This window comes from Eleutherodactylus coqui, chromosome 7, assembly GCF_035609145.1.
Source record: "Eleutherodactylus coqui strain aEleCoq1 chromosome 7, aEleCoq1.hap1, whole genome shotgun sequence".
NCBI classification, from domain to species: Eukaryota; Metazoa; Chordata; class Amphibia; order Anura; family Eleutherodactylidae; genus Eleutherodactylus; species Eleutherodactylus coqui.
Genome location: NC_089843.1, coordinates 184,286,903 through 184,308,309, shown reverse-complemented (window position 1 = coordinate 184,308,309; position 21,407 = coordinate 184,286,903). Strand labels below are relative to the sequence as shown.

General features: G+C 46.7%; 1 protein-coding gene across 1 annotated transcript in view; it reads right to left on the bottom strand.

Moving 5' to 3' along the window:
* BTC (betacellulin) overlaps window positions 1–21,407 on the bottom strand; it is an 84,389-nt gene that overhangs the window by 33,293 nt on the left and 29,689 nt on the right. The window contains exon 5 of the mRNA XM_066574080.1: window positions 21,075–21,176. Coding sequence (XP_066430177.1) covers window positions 21,077–21,176 — 100 coding nt within the window. The 3' untranslated portion in view covers window positions 21,075–21,076. The remainder of the gene's footprint in view (window positions 1–21,074; window positions 21,177–21,407) is intronic.

Sequence of the window (21,407 nt, the reverse complement as noted above, 5' to 3'; positions counted from 1 at the left end):
AGATGGTTTCCATTTTGAATTTTCTGTATCGGACGCAGGTATTCAGGGGTTTCAGATTTACTATCAACCGATGTTTTCCGCAGGGTTTTCTTACTAGGAAGAGCCTGGAATAATGGCCCTGGGTTTCCTTGTTTTGCGGTACAGGGGATATTGCATTTAGTTGTTGCAAGTCGCGCACGCTTCGTCTTAGTAGGTGTAACTGTCTTTTTGAGCCTCCCGTGAGAACGACTTTTCTTCTGGGGAGGGACACCAGCTCTATCTGGTATCCCTGCTGTAAGATCTTTGGGATCCATGGGCCCTCGCAGATTGCGGCCCATTGATCCACAAAGTTCCGCAGCCTTGCCCCTACGGGGATGGCGTCAGGGTCTCTGCTTCGGCTCTCCCTGGTGGGCGTTGAAGAGGATATTCCTTCCTCTGCCCCCCTTGGGGTAACTCCAGCTGCCTGTCTTGCCCTTGCCTCGGTAGGCCTTGGGCTGTTGCATTGGAGCCCGGAAGAAGGTCTTCCCTCTCTGTGGTTTTTCTTCGGGGAACCCCTTCTTCCTGTCGGCTGCTTTCTCTAAAATTTTGTCTAGGTCCGGTGCGAACAAGAACTGGCCATAGAACGGGAGGGCGCATAACTTATTTTTTGAGGCTAGGTCGCCTGACCATGATTTCAGCCATAACACCCTTCTAGCTGAGTTAGAGCGGGCTGAGTCCTTCGCCGAAAGTTTAACAGTCTCGGCCACGGTGTCCGCTAGGAAGTTAGTTGCCATGCGCAGGATCGGAAGGGAGTTTAGGATCTGCTCCCTCGGCGTCTTATTGGTTAGGTGAAGCTCTAGCTGTTCTAACCATACCCCCAGGGTCCGCGCCACACAAGTGGCTGCGATCCCTGGCCTAAGTATGTTTGCCGCTGTCTCCCATGATTTCTTTAGAAGGCCCTCCGCTTTGCGATCCATGGGGTCTTTTAACTGTGCGGCGTCTTCAAAGGGAAGAGTCGTCCTCTTGGCTACTTTGGCCACCGGGACGTCTACCTTAGGTACCTCTTCCCAGCTTGCGCAAACTTCCTCTTCGAGTGGGTATCTTCTTTTTACGCCTCTAGCAGAGAAGGAGCCTGTGTCTGGTTTCCTCCACTCTTTCTGAATTATTTTAGTGATATTCTTGTGGACAGGGAAGGTATGCTTGCGCCTCTCCCCTAGTCCACCGAATATCTCGTCTTGTAAAGTACGTGGCTCTCTGGGCTGTTCCATTTTTAGTGTAGCCCTGACCGACTTAATTCCGTTTATTCCGTCAGGACGATTTAATATCTTTTTTGGCCCTCCTCGGCCGCCTGTTCCTCTTGCTCTGATCCGATAGAACTCTTGGAATCGGAAAGCTCGTCGGGAACATACGCCTTTTTCTGGCGTTTCGCTGGCGACGCCGACTGTGACGTTAGGGCTGATCTAACCTCTTCTTTCACCAGCTTCCTAACGTCCTCCAGGAATCCCCCCGATTCCTCTCTGACTAGCCTAGCCACGCATGCCTTGCATAGAGGCCTCTGGTACGTGGCTGGCAGTCTCGTCCCGCATTCCACGCATTTTCGCAATTTTGTTCTGGGGGTGATGTCTTTTTTATCCCCCTGACAAGCAAAGCATTTTTTGCGGGTAAATATGCAATTTTTCCATACACAACATACTGGATATTTGCATTGTATTTTTGCCGCACTGGCTACTTACGGCTGCTGAGGCTGAAGTTTCAGCTATCTCTGGGGCTGGAGCACTCATTTCTGTACCGGTGCTGCAGACACACTGCAACCTGTAGTGCTGGTTTGTTCTGGCTTCTCTCAGGTTCCTTATTTTTTAAATTTTCGCGCTCCTGCGCTAAGCCCCGCCCCCACCGCTCCTGATGCAGGCGCGATGACGTCATCACGCTTGGACACGTGACGCGGCGCCCCGCCCCCTGCCGTCAAAGGGCTTCCTGGAGAGCCGCGCTGTAACTTCTGCCTGGAGGACGAGGGGGACTGAGGCTCCCGCTTTGTACCCCCCCATGGGCTGCTGCGGGAGTAACCTGGCCCGGGGGTTACCACCCCATGTGGCGTCCCGGGAGTCGTCTGGCTTGGAAGGGAGGACAGGCTGAGCCACTGCCCTCCGATCCGCCGGAAAGTAGTTCGGGCTGGCTTCTCCACCAGCTCCTCTCAGCGATCCTGCCTCCTGGCAGGACAGGAAGACACTGAGGAAAGTGGGGAAGTGGGGGGAGCTTTTAACCTCTCAGTATGTTCCTGTCCTACCAGGAGGAGGCAATCTCAATTGGTGCTGGCGTGGAGACGACTGGGGAAAATGAAGATATTAAAAAATACAACTTGTCCTGCAAAAAAAATGCTGACAGAAAAAAACCAACAACTTTATAATTGGTTGGTCATTAAGGGGTTACTGGCCTCAGCATTACACTAGCAGATATCAAGGTGTAAAGGAATACCAAAGTTGACCTGTCACGTCAGCCTGTTCCCATATGTCCCTTTATGGGACACAGTGCAGAGACATCAATGGCTTGCTCTAGTAGACCTGACCCATCCATGTAATGTGTAGTTGGCTACAGCTTCACCCTGTAATAACACCTAAACAATGCAGTTTACAGAAGTCAATCTCACACGGATCTGCTGATCAACAGGCTCAACAACCTACTGGGTCACCCAGAGGAAACGATACTGAACGCCTACCGCCATTTATGCACAAAATGTAGACAAGAGGAGGTCGTACTAATTCCAAGAAGGGTTGTTTAATAAAGATATTTCATTTTTATATCATACTCCAGCATAGACCTAAAATGGAGAAATAAATTCTGTGATGTACAGCATATTACAGTGTGCACCACTAGGCGGCACTATATTACAACATACGGCCTGGCGATCCACATGCAAATGTGCAAAACACCGTTCTGAATAAAGCAGATACAACATTCTTTTTTGTTAATAAAACATTTAATAAAATACTTTAGTGTCTTCTACAAAAATAGTTTATGACGATAGAAAACTACAGGAGTGATAGCTTCAAGAAAATGCATCCATATAGTTCATGAACGGTAATACACAATCCGAGGACAATATGACAAAAAAACTATATGCTTAAAGGGTGATGAAGGCTCAATAGATAAGGAAGAAATCTAACTATTACCGGTTCTAAAATAGTTCTCAAAACGTGGTCCATTTATGTGTAGATTTCTCATTTTTGGCCATATTTACATGCAAGTCTTTTATTTACATAATATATCTGGTCTGCTAGTCATGCCAAGTGTGTGATGGTAGAAGCGTAGTGCAGTGGATTCTAGGGCTTGTCTAGTTTAGAAAATGTCTTGATAATCCGATTCAAGAGCCCTTATAGGATATTTAAGGGATCTCCCAAACAGAGTTCTAAGTAACATATGCAGGAACTCAATGCATTGGGGCTACCAGCAGTAGGACCCCCTTCAATCTGTCTAAGAAGGGGTCCAAACTAGACGGCCCTCCTAGAGTGGAGATCAGCAGCCCTCTCACACTACTTGGGGGATACAAAAGGACCACGCAAGAAAGCGTCCAACCTGTTTGATCCTTGTTTTATAATGAACAGCAGAGGTCAAGGGACCGATTAGAAACACTGATAGTGCTGTCAAACGTACTGTAGGATATCCTGAAAACCTGATCTGTTGGAGGTCCCTGAGGACTGGAGTTGAGAAACACTGCTATAGATCATGGATGGTCAAAAACAAAACAATCAAGATCTGACAACAGAATTGTAAGGCGTTGGTCACAGTAGTGACGGCATTTTTTTTTTTTTACGAGATAGCACAGTCTGCAGTGCTATTTATTCCATTAAAAAACAAAAACATAACAGAATAGAAGCAAATGGAAACCTTTTAACTTTGCTTGAAAACCCATTTAAATCAATGGGGAAAAAATGGAAACCTTTCCGTTTATCTGCTCCAAAAATGGAACAGAGATAAAAAGCCCCAACGCTAGTGTGAACAGAGCCCATGTTGTATATACAGTGCCTGCTAGGAGTTTTACTCTTGAAGTTCTCGAGTATCTGGAAACCCAACAAGACAGATGAAGATGGTACACCGTGCCATACAGAATGGAGCTAAATAGATATTTCCCACTGTTATTACACCTGCACACCTACCGGATGTATTTTTGCCACCATGTACAAGTTATGTCCATCAGATGCGATTACTCCACTTGTTCTAATGTTGTGTCAATGGACTGAATATTAGTAGACTGGCACAGTTAGCAATGAACTATAGCACCCTGGATGGCATTGTTATGGAGCTCCAATGGTCATCCCAAACTGTGCAGGGATAAGGTTTTCCACAAAGTTATATCATTCTAGTTATTAATAACATATATTTAAAAGTTTTTGTATATTTGTGTACTATCTAGCAAAGCTGGCATGGTACTGCAGAAAACTTTGTCTGGGTCCTATCCACATAGTGCGCATAGAATGATGGTAAAAGCAGATAGCACCATCTATAGGTCATTTTCATGTAAAGCAGCCTAATGAAATGAAAGCCTGGTTCGTATTACTATGAAATCATTCCCAATTACTCTGAAATATAGCTGGTAGAGGATCCCTACTTCTATGCCTCATTATCTAACTAATGGCAGTGTAGAGATTCAGTCTAATATTTCACATCTACAAGTGAGCAGACATGGAGAGATTACCACGAATATTTGAGCTGCAATGACTGACTTACAGTGCCCCTACACACTGTGGATGTCTGCAGTACTGCATCGGAGTGGAGTATTGGTAATGGTTGGGCAGTTTCCCTGAAAATAACCCCTACCCTGATTTTTCGGGGAGGCTTGAAATATAAGCTCTACCCCAATAATAAGGCCTAACTGTATTACATTAAAAAAGTTAAAGGAATACATTACCTAGCAGGCTCAGTCCAGGGGTCCCCTGCTGCTCTCTGGAGCTCCGACACGCTTCTTGTAGTCCTTGGCCCCCCATAGAAGATCACTTCCTGGTTACGGAATTCATAAATCCCACCTCCAGGAAGCGATGGCTCTGATTGGCTGAGCAGCCCTCGAGAGTCAATCAATGCAGCACTCAATGAACCAATGCGATGGCAGAGATTGGTTCATTGAGCGAAGCACTGATTAACTGAACTGCAGTCAAAGAACCAAATCACAGCCATCACATTGTGAAGACGGGATGTATGAATTGACCAATCAATATTGCGGCCCAGCCAATTCATAAATCATGCCTCCACGAGCGCTGCATTGATTGGTTCTTGAGTACTGCTCAGTCAATCAGAGCCAACACTTCCTGGAGGTGGGATTTATGAATCCCGTAACCAGAAAGTGATCTTGTGTGGGCAGACTGCAAGAAGTGTGTCGGTAATCCGGAGAGCAGTGGGAGGGACCTCGACTGAGCCTGCTAGGTAAGTATAATACGTTATCCCCCGGAAATAAGACGACCCCCCCCCCCCCCCTTGCGTCTTTCGGGGCAAAAATTAGTATAAGACAGGTTCTTCTTTTTGGGGGAACCCAGTAGCAAGAGCCATTTAAGATAGAGTGATTTATCAGTCAAATAGGTGAACAATGTCAGATACATTGTTGGCTCGCTTGCTCTCTAAATCGTTTAGTCGTTTATTCACTGCATAAGTGAATCAGAACGATCGGTATTTAAACGGAACGATTAGCAAACAAGCTAACGATGATTTTCATGCTTGCACAAAATGAATGGTAAGCGAACAAATTATCGTTTGATCATTGGCCGTGTTTACACAGAATGATTATTGCTCAACTTTGAATGATCCAGCGGTGTTTTTGAAGGCTAATCATTCCGTCTAAACGCACCTCAAGTCCACAAGTCACCCAGGAATTAGAGGTAGGGGATTACTGCGGACGCACACTGTGTTATGGGCACCCTTAAGTCGGTCATACCTGTAGATGCAAGCAATGTGGCCGTTAGACAATAATGAAGATTTATGCCAGTAACCTGTGCAATAAATGTCCATGCATGACGATACAGGACTTAGAGGTTTTACCCACAACAGAAGTTTAGCACAAATGTACTGGATAATCCAAACCGTACCACTAGGGGGCACCGCTGGTCTCGGGAATGAATACCCCTTGTGAGGCATTCATATGTTGTGACTTCATCTAAGAGACATATAGAAACAAAGTACAGCGAGTGTCATGTACAGGCGGTCTCCCTTGGGAAACTGGACTGGGTATTCCATTTTTTGGGACTGGTGAGGGATAAAATCTTATCATAGGAACCCCCCTTTTCATCTACCGGCTGACACATAATTCCAGGTTACACAGTTTTAAAACAGTCTGAAAACTTTTCTCTACGGGTTACAAAACCTATTAAGTAGTTGTGTGTTTCCTTTGTTCACTTCAGTCGGGGATGAAGAGGATTTAGTAGGTGCTGATTATAATCCGTGTTATTTGTCAGCGAGGGATATATAACACTTTCTTGGAAGGGTAGAGACCAACACTAGGGGTAAAGGAATTCACGGTTCATTTGCAGGGCAGTGCAGACCGTCAGATCCAGTAATCTTCATTTACCAGGATAACATTCCGTAACGAGGGATCTCACTGGATAAAAATAGGTCCTTCAGCCCACGCACAACACTTGTGTACCAACAACACACATACAGCAATATGGGGAAGTGAAATGCTTCTCTTCTCTAAAGCAAAACTAGCAGTTTATACAGGGCCGCCATACGAATAAATGGTAAAGATACTGCGATATGATAAGGGAATATACTACGAATAAGAAACTAGAAAGCGTATTGAATATTACATGTCTACTATACATAAATAAATAGAAGTAACATAAAATGGTATGTGCAAGGGTGCTTGTACACCTGCGTCGAGGGTTCCGGTTTTTCTTCTGATATTTTGACAGATCTGCGACGGAACCTCTGAACGAAGGTTCCCACGCAGATGTGAAACCTGAATTATCATATTGGAGTGGTTATGATTTCAATAATGTTACACAGCCATCTGTAAAGTGACCTTCCCTTTAGGATCGGCTTTTAGTAAGTGCTTCATATTATATTTTTTTAATGAAATTCCACGTACAACCGAGTCCTAGCTCAGCTCCGTTGTAGAAAACTATATTTTATTAACCCCCAATATCCTTCTATTAGCAGTCACACTCCATTGATCTGGCTTAAAGGGGCTGTCCAGTTACTAACTTAGTTTTTAAAAATAGGTCCAACACTGTTAAAGTAATAAAAGCAGAGGTACTTACCCATCCTCAGACCCGTTGATCCAGAGCTGCACCCCACGGTCCTCCTGGTGTCTGGTATCAAACAGACATCATGTGACTACTGCAGCCAATCAGAGGCTTCATTGTCTCTATGCCAAACTTCTGGAACAATGGCACCCAGGATGTGAGCGCTGATGCCAGAAATACAAGCAGTGACGCTGCAGCTTTGGATTGGCTTTAGTGGTAAAGTGGTATCGGTTGCATAACAAAGACCAGGAGGACTGAGGGGTGCAGCGCTGACTGATGGGTCTGATGAGACGGGTAAGCCCTCTGCTTTTATTATTTTAACAGCGTTAGGCCTATTTTTAAAAACTTCCTTTAAGGCCAGTTTCACACAAATACATTCATTGGCAGAAAAATAATGCACCAAAATGTCAAATTGCTGCAAAACTCAGCTTGGTTAAGATCTCAGGCAGATACGTAAATGATTTCAGTTGTGGTGTGAGTACATACTGGGTCTTGCCACCAGAAGGCGTAAAAGTGCTTCCCCCCTTGCCCTAAAAAAAGCCTCTCAGAGGCTACTTATGTGTAGGGTAGCTTTCGTTTAGAGACCGTTGACCACTAGACGCCTCTACAATGCACTAGAATAGATTTTGCCCAGTTAACATACTTTCACAGAAGGCACATCATTGGAATGAGAAAAGCTGGATGGTCGTTTTAACAAATTGCCTGCTATCCATGCCGTTCTGACCAAGCTTAGAAGGGGTTGGGAGCAGTGGTTATGTGACGGCACGCACACATAATCAAACAGGCTCAAAGGGGCCAAGACAGACCACCAGTGGAGAGGATCGTTTGAGTAGTCGACAAGCACAAGCAGATCCAACAGTTTCGTTGCCTGCTATCCAGACACAGGTTGCACCTTCATTACAGACTAGTCTCTGCCCGGACCATTTTCAGATGCTTAGCAGAAGGAAATTTGGTGTCATGGTGCCCATTACATATCCTGCTATTAACACTTCAACACCGTCAATGAGGAACCTGGATTGCTACGGCTGCTACGGATTGGAACCATACAATCTTTAGCAATAATTTAAGGCTCTGGAAGCCAACAACGGTAATGTTTGAGTATGGCAGTCTTGTGGTGAGCGTTTCAATGCTGCCATTACTGTGGAGCGACACAGTACCAAACTGCTGGAGTGATGATCTAGAGACCATCGGATAAGACTGAGTTGGTTATTCCTAGTAGGGATCAAGAGATACTAACAGTGGTCTAGCTAAGAAATTCTGTGGCCACATGTCTCGGCAGGACTTCCAACAGGCATTTTTCAGCCACACAGTGCAAGAGTTTCCCTGGGACTGTGTTTGCCAAATTACCCCACTTCCTTGGCCAGCCTATTGGTAGATTTATCGACAATCGAGCACTTATGAAACCCACAGGGATGCCAACTGCTGCAGCCTACGAATGTACAGTATCTAGAGGCCCAGTTGCAACAACTGTGAGCAAATGTACCACAGGATAACATACAGAGCCTGTATGCCTTTATGCCCAACCTTATCTTATCATGTATTCAGGCTAGAGGCGGTACCACCGGGTACTAGAGCCTCCATGACCACTTGTATCACATCTTGTATCCAAGCTAGAGGTGGCCCAACAGGGTATTAGAGCCCCCATGCCAACTCGTATCGTACCTTGCATCCAAGCTAGAGGCGGCCCAACAGGGTACTAGAGCCCCCATGCCCACCTGTATCATATCTTGTATCCAAGCTAGAGCCGGCCCAACAGGGTATTAGAGCCTCCATGCCCGCCCGAATCCCATCTTGTATCCAAGCTAGAGGTGGCACAACAGGGTACTAGAGCCTCCATGCCCACCCGTATCACATCTTGTATCCAAGCTAGACGGGGTACACCAGGGTACTAGAGCCTTCATGCCTGCCTATCACATCTTGTATCCAATATAGAGGCGGTACAACAGGGTACTTGAGCCTCCATGCCCACCCGTATCACACCTCTATCCAAGCTAGACAGGGTACACCAGGGTACTAGAGCCTCCTTTGAATTGTACAGTTTTCCCCAATAAACTTATTTATAATATTGTAATCACTTCCATATATCATTACATTCACACACACAGTTTCATTTGATTCCACCAACGTCATGGTGCATTATTTTTTTAGTCAATGAATGTATTATGGCTGCATTTATGCATCCATAATACGAACAAACATCCTGGTCTGATCACAGGTCTCCTGATCCAAACTCAGAACAAAATGGATTCAGGAGACCCGCGGTCATGCAAGGACACGCCTTCGTATTAGACTCATCAATGCGGCTGTTCGTGTGAAACTGGCCAAATAAGGATCGGAGCAGGATGAAGACTATTAAAGCAACGTTCCAGGCAGATAATAATGGCTGTCCATAAAATGGCTGGGCCTCAATAGTTACATTTAGTCCTAAAATTCTGTCTACCTGCAAGTTGTGTTAGCAGCAAATAGCAGCTGAATATTGCTTCCTATGGGACGTAGTGGGTACCAGTAGTCTAAACCGCTTCTAGAAACCATGCTGATCCCTATAACTATTTTTAATCTTCAATGGAGGGCTGCCTACCGGAATATGACATCAGTCACCCGAGTCTACTCATCCTCTCCGGTCTATGGCACCAGTCTGTTCTGCTTTTAGGATAATTGCTGTATTTATGGCAAGAAAATGATCAATTCCATCGAATGGAAATTAATTCCGTTGGTAAGTAACTTTATAGCACTTGATCAAATTCTTTTTCTCAGTCGTAATTGATAAAATATTGAAACTGGAGCATTAAAGAAGTTGTCTGGAAGCCCAAGAAAGAGTATCAGCAGAAAATGTAAAATATAAAAAAAAAATAACCACAACTTACCTGATAAATCATCCGCTGCTGCAGCACTGCTGCTTCTGTGGTCCCTGCCGTTCTGCAGCAGCGTTCTGCTGCACATCCACGCGACTACTGCAGCCAACCACTTACCTCACTGGAGATGGGGGTATTTTCGGTACAAGACCGCTGAGGATGGCGATTGGCTGCAGTGCTTATGTGGACGTACGGCACATCATAGCTGTCGGAAAATAATCAAAGACTTGCAGGAACCACCAAAGCATTGGTGCTGGAGTAGCAGGGTATTAATGGGCATTTTTTTTCCTTTTACTGTATAGCATTTCCTGCTTTATTTCGTAAATGGGTTGTCCAAGGTTAGAAAAACATGCTTGCTTTCTTCTAAACACAGCGCCACCCTTGTCCGTGGGTTGTGACTGGTATTGCAGCTCAGCTACTATTTACTTCAATGGAGTTGAGCTGCAATACCACACACAAACCCTATGGACAAGGGCGGTGCTGTGTTTTAAAGAAAGCAGCCTTGTTGTTTTAAGCCTTTAAACGCTGGGCAACCCTTTATTAAACAGCTGCTAAAATACATGTTTATTGAACATAAACAATAATTTGCAACAGCCTGATATTAGGGGGCAAATTTTCCCAATCATGGGCAGCGTTACCCAATCCATTGTCTTCTTTTACACCACTTTTACATTTTGAGCAGTTCTCTCTCAGTAGATACAGCAGCAACCTGTACATAGCTTGTGTAGTACCTTCTAACTATTACTAGTCACACCTACAAATAATTGGTCATAATGAGGATATCAAAATAGAAGATTCCTATATACACCTTTCGAAAGTCATTCTCCAATATTCTTCCAGCACCCAAGTGAGGGGAAGCTAAACGAATTAGGTCTCCTGGGCATCGTGCAGTAGAAATACTCAATTGATCACATAGATGAGTGGGCTTGGTAATACTGCCTCAAAGACTGCAGAAGGTACCAAAAAAACATTTTTTTGCATGGTGCTGCAGTCCCATTAGTTTCAACGTGCCATCCACTTTCCTTCCTCTTTACCCAATGGTGCAGCTTATTCTCTTTGGTAACAGCAGCATTAAACCTGCCTGCAGGTATCGTAGCTTCATTGTAACCTGTGTGAACACATCAATATTGGTTATCAAAACATACACTGCATAATAACTAGGAATGAAAAGTTAAAAACATTTTATTTTCTGGCTGTGTCATGTTGTTAACCCTTTAAGCGTCAGTTTTTCAGTCCTAAATGGCCAGAAATATTTTAGTGAGTTTAAAGGGGTTTTCCAGGAAGAATACTATCTTCAGGATAGGTCATTAATAGTTGATCGACTGGGGTCCGTCACTCCGGACCCCGACCGATCAGCTGAGCAGGTGCATGCGGTCAGCACCGCAAATACGCAGGTCGGAGCGGAAGCAGCAGCCTCCGCACCGACCTCCGTCTAGTGGACAGCATTTGTAACTGCAGGCACGGCTCTCATGATCAGCGGTGACCAAACACAGGGCAGAGCATAGTGTAATTAGAAAACAGTGGCAGCATCCGGAACTGAATGATGACCGACAATCAACTACAGGAAATATTCTACTGTAGACTTATGTCCCAAATCCATAGTTCACATAAATAAGTAGACCAGCCAACGAATTGGGCACAAACATTCCCCCAATAATAATTTCCCCAATAGTCTGTTCATGTAAATGTGCAAAAGCGTTTGTGCATCCGCCAGCCATTATATATGGGCGACTATCAGGAACATGAACGTTGGGTAAACATTTGTGCCCAATAATCTGCCCACATAAATACACCTTAAGTCCCATTAGGGGAGAGAACAATACACCCACCAGCAAGTCAAAAACCAAAAGCAGCAGTTTAGAACTGTCAGTGGCGTTTAGTGGACTCCTGATTTTGTAGCATGCCCTGCAATGCATTTATACTGCAGCCTCCCCAATACTGATTACACAAACTTAAATTAGCAGGTTTTCAATGGTACCAAAAAAAAAAAAAAAAAAGGGAATTGAAAATGTGCATGTTTTTTATAGCTTTATAGTTTTTGTATTGTCTCCCTGAATTGTTTTATGTATAAAGAATCTATACAAAAACTATCATAAATGTTTACTCTGTTCCAAAAGACACAGTCACTTATTGTAAACTGCTTTGAACTTTTTTCTGTTTTGACCCATTAAAGGGGTTGTCCCGCAACAGCAAGTGCAGTTATGCACTTCTGTATGGCTATATTAATGCACTTTGTAATATACATCGTGCATTAAATATTTGCCATACAGAAGTTATATACTTACCCTCTCCCGGTGTTGGCGTCCCCGTCTCCATGGCGACGAACAAACTTCTTCTCTGGTCGCAGGAACAGTCGTGCTTGCTCACAGAGGATTCTTCTCCTAGATGGTCCGGGCTCACGAGCTGCGTCCTGGCTCCTCCCCTTCTCAGCATCATTGCGTAGCTCCGCCCCCATCACGTGGTGCCGATCAGCCAATAAGGTGGCTGGAATCAGCAGTGGAACGCAGACAGCAGAAGAACATCCACGGTGCACCAAGGGAGCAGACCCGCGGTGCACTGTGGGAGAAGACCAGCGGCAGCCATCTTGGACAGAAGATTTTTTAAAGTTGCTGAACGGGGATTCAGGTAAGGGAATTTTTTTTTTTTTTTTTTAATAACACGTCAGCGGTTTTCCTTTACAGGTACTGGGGGACTGGGCAAAAAAGAAATTTTATCTTTCGGCGCGGGACAACCCCTTTAAGGACCAAACGCTGTAAATTGTAATCCAAAATTATACATATTATATATCAAAACGTCGAACACAAAATGAGGAACCCATTCTAATACTTCATTTTAGCATAAATATACTAATTTAACCCCTTCCCGCTCCATGACGTACCGGTACGTCATGGAGCGGCGGGGTATGTATGAAGAGAGGTTGCGTGGCAACCTCTCTTCATACAGTGCGGGCGTCAGCTGTATTACGTCATACTGCAGGAGCGATGAAAGCATCACATGTTAAAGTCCCCCAGGGGGACTTCAAAGTAATGTAAAAAAAAAAAGTTTTTTTTTTAATTGTAAAAAAAAAAAAAGTTGTAAAAGTTTAAATCACCCCCCTTTTGCCATATCTATTATTACAAAAACTAAAGCATACAATAAAAATATGTATTTGGTATCGCCGCGTCCGTAAAACGGATATTTTTGGTATAACTTACCGTAAAATCTCTTTCTAGTCACGTTCATTGGGGGGGGGGGGGGGGGGGGGACAGCCAGACCATGGGATATAGCCACTGCCACTAGAAGTGTTAGCTCCGCCCATCAGGCTATATCCCCCCTGCAGGCACTCAGCTAATTAGTTTGTATGCAAGCAGTAGGAACAGCCAGTGGGAGTACACAAATTATTTACATTTTAACGTAAACCAAGGAAAGACATACCAGTCTTCTGGATATATATCTCGTCATCTGTGACTCGAGACCAAAGGGCTCTGCCCTGCTATCTTTAAGGAAATTAATCTTTGGAAGGGTGCTGTGTCCCCCAATGAATGTGACGAGAAAGATTTTACGGTAAGTTATACCAAAAATATCCGTTTCTTGTCCGTATCATTGGGGGACCCAGCCAGACCATGGGACGTACAAAAGCAGTCCCGGAAATAAAAGGGTGGGAAATTCCCAGAAAAAAAAAGGTCCCCAGCAGTCAGGGGACTGCCGCCTGTAGAACCTTTCTACCCAGGGTAGCGTCCGCTGATGCATATGTATGGGCCCTATAAAATTTCGCAAATGTATGCAGGGACGTCCAAGTGGCTGCCTTACATACCTGTAATGCTGAGGCTCCATGCTGAACCGCCCAGGAAGCCCCCACCGCCCTTGTAGAGTGGGCTGTTATCCGGAATGGTGGTGACCTCCCCTTGGCTCGATAAGCCTCTGTCACTAGCGACCGAATCCACCTCGAGATGGTCACCTTCGAGGCCGCAGAACCCTTACGCGGCCCCTCCGGGATTACGAACAGCGTCTGTTTTCCGGAAGTCTTTGGTCCTTGCCACATAAATTTGCAAGGCCCTCACCAAATCCAGTCGGTGCAGCGCTCTCTCCCTCGCATGTCCCGGTGTCAGGCAAAAAGATGGAAGTACAATATCTTCGTTAAGGTGAAATGCTGATACTACCTTTGGTAGAAAACCCGGAACTGGTCTCAGCACCACCTTGTCTTGGTGAAAAGTCAGGAAGGGGGGTTCGACTGATAGTGCAGCTAATTCGGATACCCTCCGTATTGATGTGATCGCCACCAAAAAGACCACTTTCCAGCATAGCAATCTCAGGGGTACCTCCCTGAGTGGCTCAAAAGGGTGTGTTAGCAAGGCATCCAGCACCAAATTCAGATCCCATGCCGGAGTAGGTGGCCTAAACGGGGGTGACGTATGTGCAACCCCTTGAAGGAAGGTCCGCACCGCCAACCTATTAGCGATTGGTCTCTGGAAAAGAACTGAAAGAGCCGATACTTGTCCTCTTAGCGAACCTAGCTTCAGCCCTAATTCTAGTCCCGCCTGTAGAAATGCTAGAATGTTTGCTAGTGAGAAACGCATGGGATGTATATGGCGGTCTTCACACCAGCTGAAGAAGCATCTCCATACGCGATAATAAATTCTCGATGATGTCGGCTTCCTGGCTTGGACCATAGTTCGGATAACTGCTTCCGAGAATCCCCGTTTTTTTTAATATCGTGGTCTCAACGGCCAGGCCGTCAAACGAAGCGACTTTCGGGTGGAAGATTGGTCCTTGTGATCGTAGGTCTTCCTGTTCTGGGAGTGGCCATGGAGCGTCGGCCAACATCTCGATTACGTCTGGATACCATGCTCGCCTCGGCCAATCCGAGCCACCAGGATTGCTGGTCCTCCTTCCCTCTTGATCTTCTTTAATATCCTCGGAATGAGTGGAAGAGGAGGAAACACGTATGGTAGTCTGAACCCTGCCCACGAGACCAGTAGGGCGTCCACTGCTACCGCCTGAGGATCTCTTGAGCGTGCCACGAAAGGGAGAACCCTGTAATTTAGTCTGGAAGCCATCATATCCACGTCCGGAGTGCCCCAGAGCTGACATATCGCTTGAAAGACCTCCGGATGCAGCTGCCACTCGCCGGGGTCCACTGTCTTTCGACTTGAGAAATCTGCTACCCAGTTTTCTACCCCCGGGATGTGAACTGCCGATATGGACTGTAGATGTTTCTCCGCCCAGCTTAGTATACCGGGTACCTCCATCATTGCTCTCGCCCTTCTTGTGCCCCCCTGCCGGTTGACGTATGCCACTGCCGTGGCATTGTCTGTCTGGACTTTCACATCCTTTCTGTTGAGCTGTGGATGGAAATACTGCAGTGCTCGCCAGATGGCTCGCAGCTCCAGGATGTTTATCGGTAGCCTTGCCTCGTCTTGTGACCACCTCCCCTGGGTGGAGTGTCCCTCCAAGGTTCCGCCCCAGCCGTAACAACTGGCGTCCGTGGTCAGTATCCTCCACTGTTCTGGAAACAGTGACTGACCCCCTTGGATTCTCCTGAGACTCGTCCACCATCTCAGGGCAAGGCGACCCTTTGGTGTTATGGAGATTCGCTGATCTAACGTCTACTGCGACCTGTTCCAGTGTGCCAGAATGAAATGCTGGAACTCCCTGGAATTAAACTGTGCGAATGGTATGGCCTCGAAGGAGGTAACCATCATGCCCAGTACTCTCATGCAATACCTGATGGTCGTTTGCCTCCCCTGAAGTAGCGGGCGCACCCTGTTGACCAGTGTTACTGCTTTCGCTTGATTTAGCCTTCGTAGGTCGAGGACCGGTCTGACCCTGCCATCCTTCTTGGGAACTATGAAGAGATTCGAATAAAAACCCCTTACGCGCTGACAAAATGGCACCGGTACCACTACTCCCTGCTCCATAGTTGTTTTATTGCCTGGCGCAGCTGAGTTGCCTTCCCTGGGTCCTTCGGTATCCTGGACCTGATAAAATGCTCCCGTGGAAATGTTGCAAATTCAATGGCGTACCCTCGTGAGACGACCTCCTGTACCCAGGCGTCGGTCACGTGGGCTAACCATACATCCTGGAACCGGAAGAGCCTGCCCCCCCACCCTGTGAATAGCGGGTGGGGGTGGGGGTGGGGGAGACCCTCATGCAGATACTCCTGTCCTTGCGCCCCTAGGTGCCTTGGAGCGAGCTCGCCAGGCTGGCCTGGTCTTAAAGGAAGGATTCTTCCTCTGCTCTGCTGGGGCCCTTTTTGACTGCGTCCACTGTCCTGTTGTGGGCCGGGATGTAACCTGCCGAAAGGAACGAAAAAAGGATTCCTTCCTAGATGGCGCCTTTCTTGATCTTCCAGCCCCCTGCGGGAGTGACGTACTCTTCCCACCTGTAGTGTCCTTAATTAGATCGTCAAGCTTTGGGCCAAACAATCTCTTGCACTCAAAGGGCAGTTTCGGCAGAACTGCTCTAGATGATGCATCCGCTAACCAGTTTTTCAGCCATAGCGTCCTCCGTGTAGCCACGGACGCTGCCGATGCACGTGCAACAAATTTGGCTGTATCCAAACTTGCCGCAGAGACGAATCTTCCTGCCTGAATGATATTTTCAGTGACGTCCAACAGCTCACTGGGCGGGGCGCCTGCCAAAATATCTTTGCGCAGCTGTTTTGCCCATGCCACCTACGCCTTGCTCACCCAGGCCGAAGCGGAGGTGGGTCGCAAGGCAGTGCCTGCCGCCTGAAAAGTCGTCTTCGCCAATGCATCAAGCTTCCTGTCCTGCGCGTCGGTTAGAACCGCAACCTCGGCTGAAGGTAACGCCGTGCTCTTTGATAAGCGTGATACTGGCGGGTCCACCACTGGAGGTACCGACCAGTTTTTGACTAGATCCTCTGAGAAAGGATACGCAATGTCCCAGGATTTACCTGGCTGCCTGAAGCGTTTGTCTGGACTCTCCTATTCTTTCCCCAGGACTTCTTCAAAATCCTGATGGAAAGGAAATGTTTGGCGAATGCGTTTCTGCCGTTTAAATGATACGGTAGCTTGTGGTATCTCGACTGGAGTCTCTGCTACCTGCAGCGTATCCTTAACTGCTACCACCAAGCTGTCCATTAAAGTGGTCAGCCTGGACACCTGTTCATCATCTAGGTCTGACAGTGATGACACGGCGGACGCTTCCTCCTCCTCCTCCAGACCGCTACTACCCCCCGAAAAACCGTGTGGAGGCTGATCTTGGTCTGCAGCTTGAGATGCTGAGGAGCATGAGGCCCGTGAGGGATCCGATCTAACCGACCTCCCTGTATGCCGAGACTGCTTCGAAGCTTCCCTGGACCTATGATACGTCCGCGATACTTCCCTGGAACCATGAGGAGCGTGAAAAGACTATCTAGAGTGTTGCGACCTCGAAGATCTGGACGACCTTCTGTACCGATGAGACCTGTGAGAAACCACTTCAGAGCTGCGGGATCTCCGCCTCTTGTGCGATCTTCCCCGCAAATGCTCGGGGAAGACACCTCCGAATCGGATTCTAAACAGCGCAATATCGCTGCCGACGAGCTGGCTAGTCCTGACACTGCTGCGGCCAGAGATCTAGCCCATTCAGGCTCGATTACCTGCTCTACAGGGGCGGCGGGGGGCACCGGGGTCCCTGGAGTTGACCGCACTGGGTTACAGGCTACACAGCGGGGTTCCGCCTGACCGCTTGGGAACTTAGCGTTGCATAACGTGCACGCATAGTATTTCGCCCTCCCCATAGCCTGACTGGAACCCTCTGGTCTAGGGTCAGACATGACGCAATCCACACACCTATAGATAACCGCAAGGGAGTGGTGGGAATAGGGGTAGGGTGTCTCCGTGTACTGCTGTGAGCGAGCACCCGCAGGTGGGAAAAAAAAAAAACAGGGCAGAGCTGCCTTGGCAGGGCTTACCCCGTCCTGCGGTTGTCCTGGCCCAGCTGGAGCTTCTGGTCCTGGCGGCCTTCTCTGTGGTATAAACGCTGGAAGCTGCCGCCGCAGGTGACTGGCGCTGCTGCTGACTGGAGCTTGCTGATTGTAGAACAAACCGCACTGCCAGGAGGTGCTTGCGGTTTGAAGACAGCTCACTCTGCAGCCTGCTCCTTGTCTCACGGCCACGATTATGTGAGTACCACCGCCCGTGGCCGCAGCAGTCACCCGCGGTCGCCTGCCGCCATACCTTCCTGTGGGCGAGCATCCACCCCCTCCCAGCCTTGGCCGGTAAGCACCCGGCCACCCTTGTTCAGCAGTGTCTCTGGATAGAGAATGGGGAGGGGGGCATAAACACATATGCACTGAACTAGGCAGAGGAGAGAGGAGGAGATGGGTAAAGAGAAGGAGGGAATGCACCTGAACTCCTTTCCCCAGGACCTTTCAAGGTGGTGGGGGTCCCCTGAAGGGGTTCCTGGCAGCCGACCACAGACTTGGAGGGAGGTTTGAAGTTCCGTTCCCTTCTCCCGGATACGCTCCCTTCTCTCCTTCTGCGCTCCAGCAGTGTTCCCCCCTGCGCTCGCCGTCCGAGAGGGGCACTGCTCCAGAGGGGGGAACCCTATTGCTGGCGGGCAACGACGCCAATGCACATAGGCAGGGTCGTGCCACCTTTTCTTCGCTGGGTAGGGCGCCGCAGAGTGGCGGAGACACCATCTGCCTGCGCCCTCCCAGGGAGGACAGGAAAGCCAGGAAAAAGCCCCGACTCCCCGTATTCCCGCCATCAAGTCCTCCTGGACCTGACCTGTCTGCCTTCTTGCAGACACTAAGCTAAAAACTAATTAGCTGAGTGCCTGCAGGGGGGATATAGCCTGGTGGGCGGAGCTAACACTTTTGCTTAGTGTCGCCTCCTAGTGGCAGTGGCTATATCCCATGATCTGGCTGGGTCCCCCAATGATACGGACGAGAAAGTCCGAATTATCAAAGTAGTGCATTATTTTTCCCGCAAGGTGAACCTCGTCCGAAAAATAAAAGAAAGAACACCAGAAAAGCACTTTTTTTTGTTACCCTGTCTCCCAGAAAAAACGCAATAAAAAGTGATCAAAAAGTCGTATGTATTCCAAATTGGTACTATCAGAAACTACAAAACATCCCGCAAAAAAAGAGCCCTTGCTTAACTACGTCGACGGAAAAATAAAAAAGTTATTGTGCGCACAAAATGACCACAGAAAATAATTCCGAAAAATTAAGTGTCTGAAAAAAAAAAATAAAAAATAGTATAGTAAAAAAAACAAACAAAAAAAAAACCTATACAAGTTTGGTATCGTAGTAACCGTACTGACCCATAGAATAAAGTTATGTCACTTTTGTTGCCGTTTGTGCGCCGTAGAAACAAGACGCACTAAAAGATGGCGAAATGTAGTTTTTTTTTTCATTTTACTCCACTTAGAATTTTTTTAAAGTTTTTCAGTACATTTTATGGTACTTTAAATAGCACCATTGAAAAATACAACTCGTCCCGCAAAAAACAAGCCCTCATACAGTGACGTAGATGGACAAATAAAGGAGTTACGATTTTTTTGAAGGGGGGAGGAAAAAATGAAAATTGAAAAAGAAAGGGCCACGTCATTAAGGGGTTAAAAAAACCAAAACAAAAAAAACTATACAATGTTAATAACAAAAAAAAATTTTTTTAGCTTTTTACTCCCAGTAAAAATTAGAAAAAAAAAGTCAGTGAAAAAGATATTAAACAAATAGCCCTATGTGTCACGGAAAACAAAAAGCAGCAAAAATAATTTGGGTAGCTAAAGGGAAAAAAAAAAAAATAGGGCAGTTAAACCACCCCATGGGTAAAATCGTTAAAAAGGGTCTGGTCTTTAAGGTACAAAACAGCCTGGTCCTTTAGGGGTTAAAGGGGTTCTGTTATTAGAAAAGAAAAAAAATTCTATACTTGCCTATTCTTCCCTAGGCAGACTCCTTACTGCATCTTCTCTCCGCCGATCTTTCCCTGGCTCCTGCAGTCCCTGGGGGCACCTCACCTCCAGCTGTCCGATTCTTCTTCCAGTGACAAAGTGTCCATTGCTGGCAGCCTCCTTTCTGCAGGGCAATGTACGTTACATCACTAGTGATGTAGCATTCATAGCCTAGCAGGGAGTGCTGAGCTATTGCAGAGACTGTGCAGCAAGACAGCACACATGCTCAGTCTTGGCAATAGCTCGGCATTCCTTACAAGACAGTGAATGTTACGTCAGTAGTGATGCAGCATACACTGACCTGCCGGAAGAAGAATGCAGAGAATGGACGCATCATAACAAGAAGAGAATCCGGTTGGCTTGTGTTGATGTGACTCGGGGGACTGGAGTAGATCAGCGAGGAGAAGATGTGGTAAGAAGGCTGCCTGGGGAGGAATAGGCAAGTATTGATTTTTTTTTAAAATGACAAAACCCCTTTAAGGAAACAGTCTCCACCTTCTTAAAGTACCTTTACACCAGCCAATAGTCGCTCGAATAAATTACTTCAACGAGCGACTGCTAGCCTGTGTACAAAAGATCCCTGACAAGGCACTGAAACACTGACTACTGAGCGGCTTTTCCCTTGGTGTAATCAGGAGTCGCTCAATCCTAGAAGAAATCCTGTTTACTGTGAATGGAGGCGGGCAGCTGGAGGAGATCTCCGGTCACTCCGACTCCATTATCTGACAGACTACAGCTCCTGTGTAAACGCACAGGAGTGATATTTACTCGAACGGCTTATGTGCCCAACATTCATTACACGCAGAGGTATTTCGGAAGATTTGCAAGGCAAATAAATAAAGGGAAGGAGTACTTAGCCAAGTAGGGTTCAATCAACAGCGATCGGAAATCAAACATTAAAAGGGACCTTTCACGCGGGAAGGAATTACGCCGCAGGATGCAGCAATATAAGCGGCTGTGGAATTTTACACCAAAATCCACAGGTCTAACTGGATACGGAATTGCAGGCAGGTTGTAAGCCAATTTTCAATTATGCATCAAAGTCAGCAGGTACCCAAGCATACTTTGGTGCAGAATTTGCTGCAGTTTGCGACCTATTCTGTCCCATGTGAAAGGTCCCTCAAGGAGATGGAAGGCAAGATAAAAAAGACTGATGTACCTTTAGGCAAAATGTGTTTCCTCCATTTTTCCCAGGGGGTCATTACTGAGGCTTTCCAATTCCTTTGCTTTCATTTTTCTTCTGTGGGCTTTTCTGCAGTGACTGATAAAATGGTGCACTTTATTATAAGGTAGTTCTAACCTCAATGCATCATCATCATCACAATACGAATACATCAATCTGCTCGGTCCCTCCTTCCACAGATGGATAAAGCATTTTCAACATGACAGTAACTTTATGTTCTAATCACCAAGTTTGCAAACTTGAAAAGTTCTCATAATTTACCTTTTTTTTTACATTCTTGGTACATTTGATAGCTGAAAACTAATCATA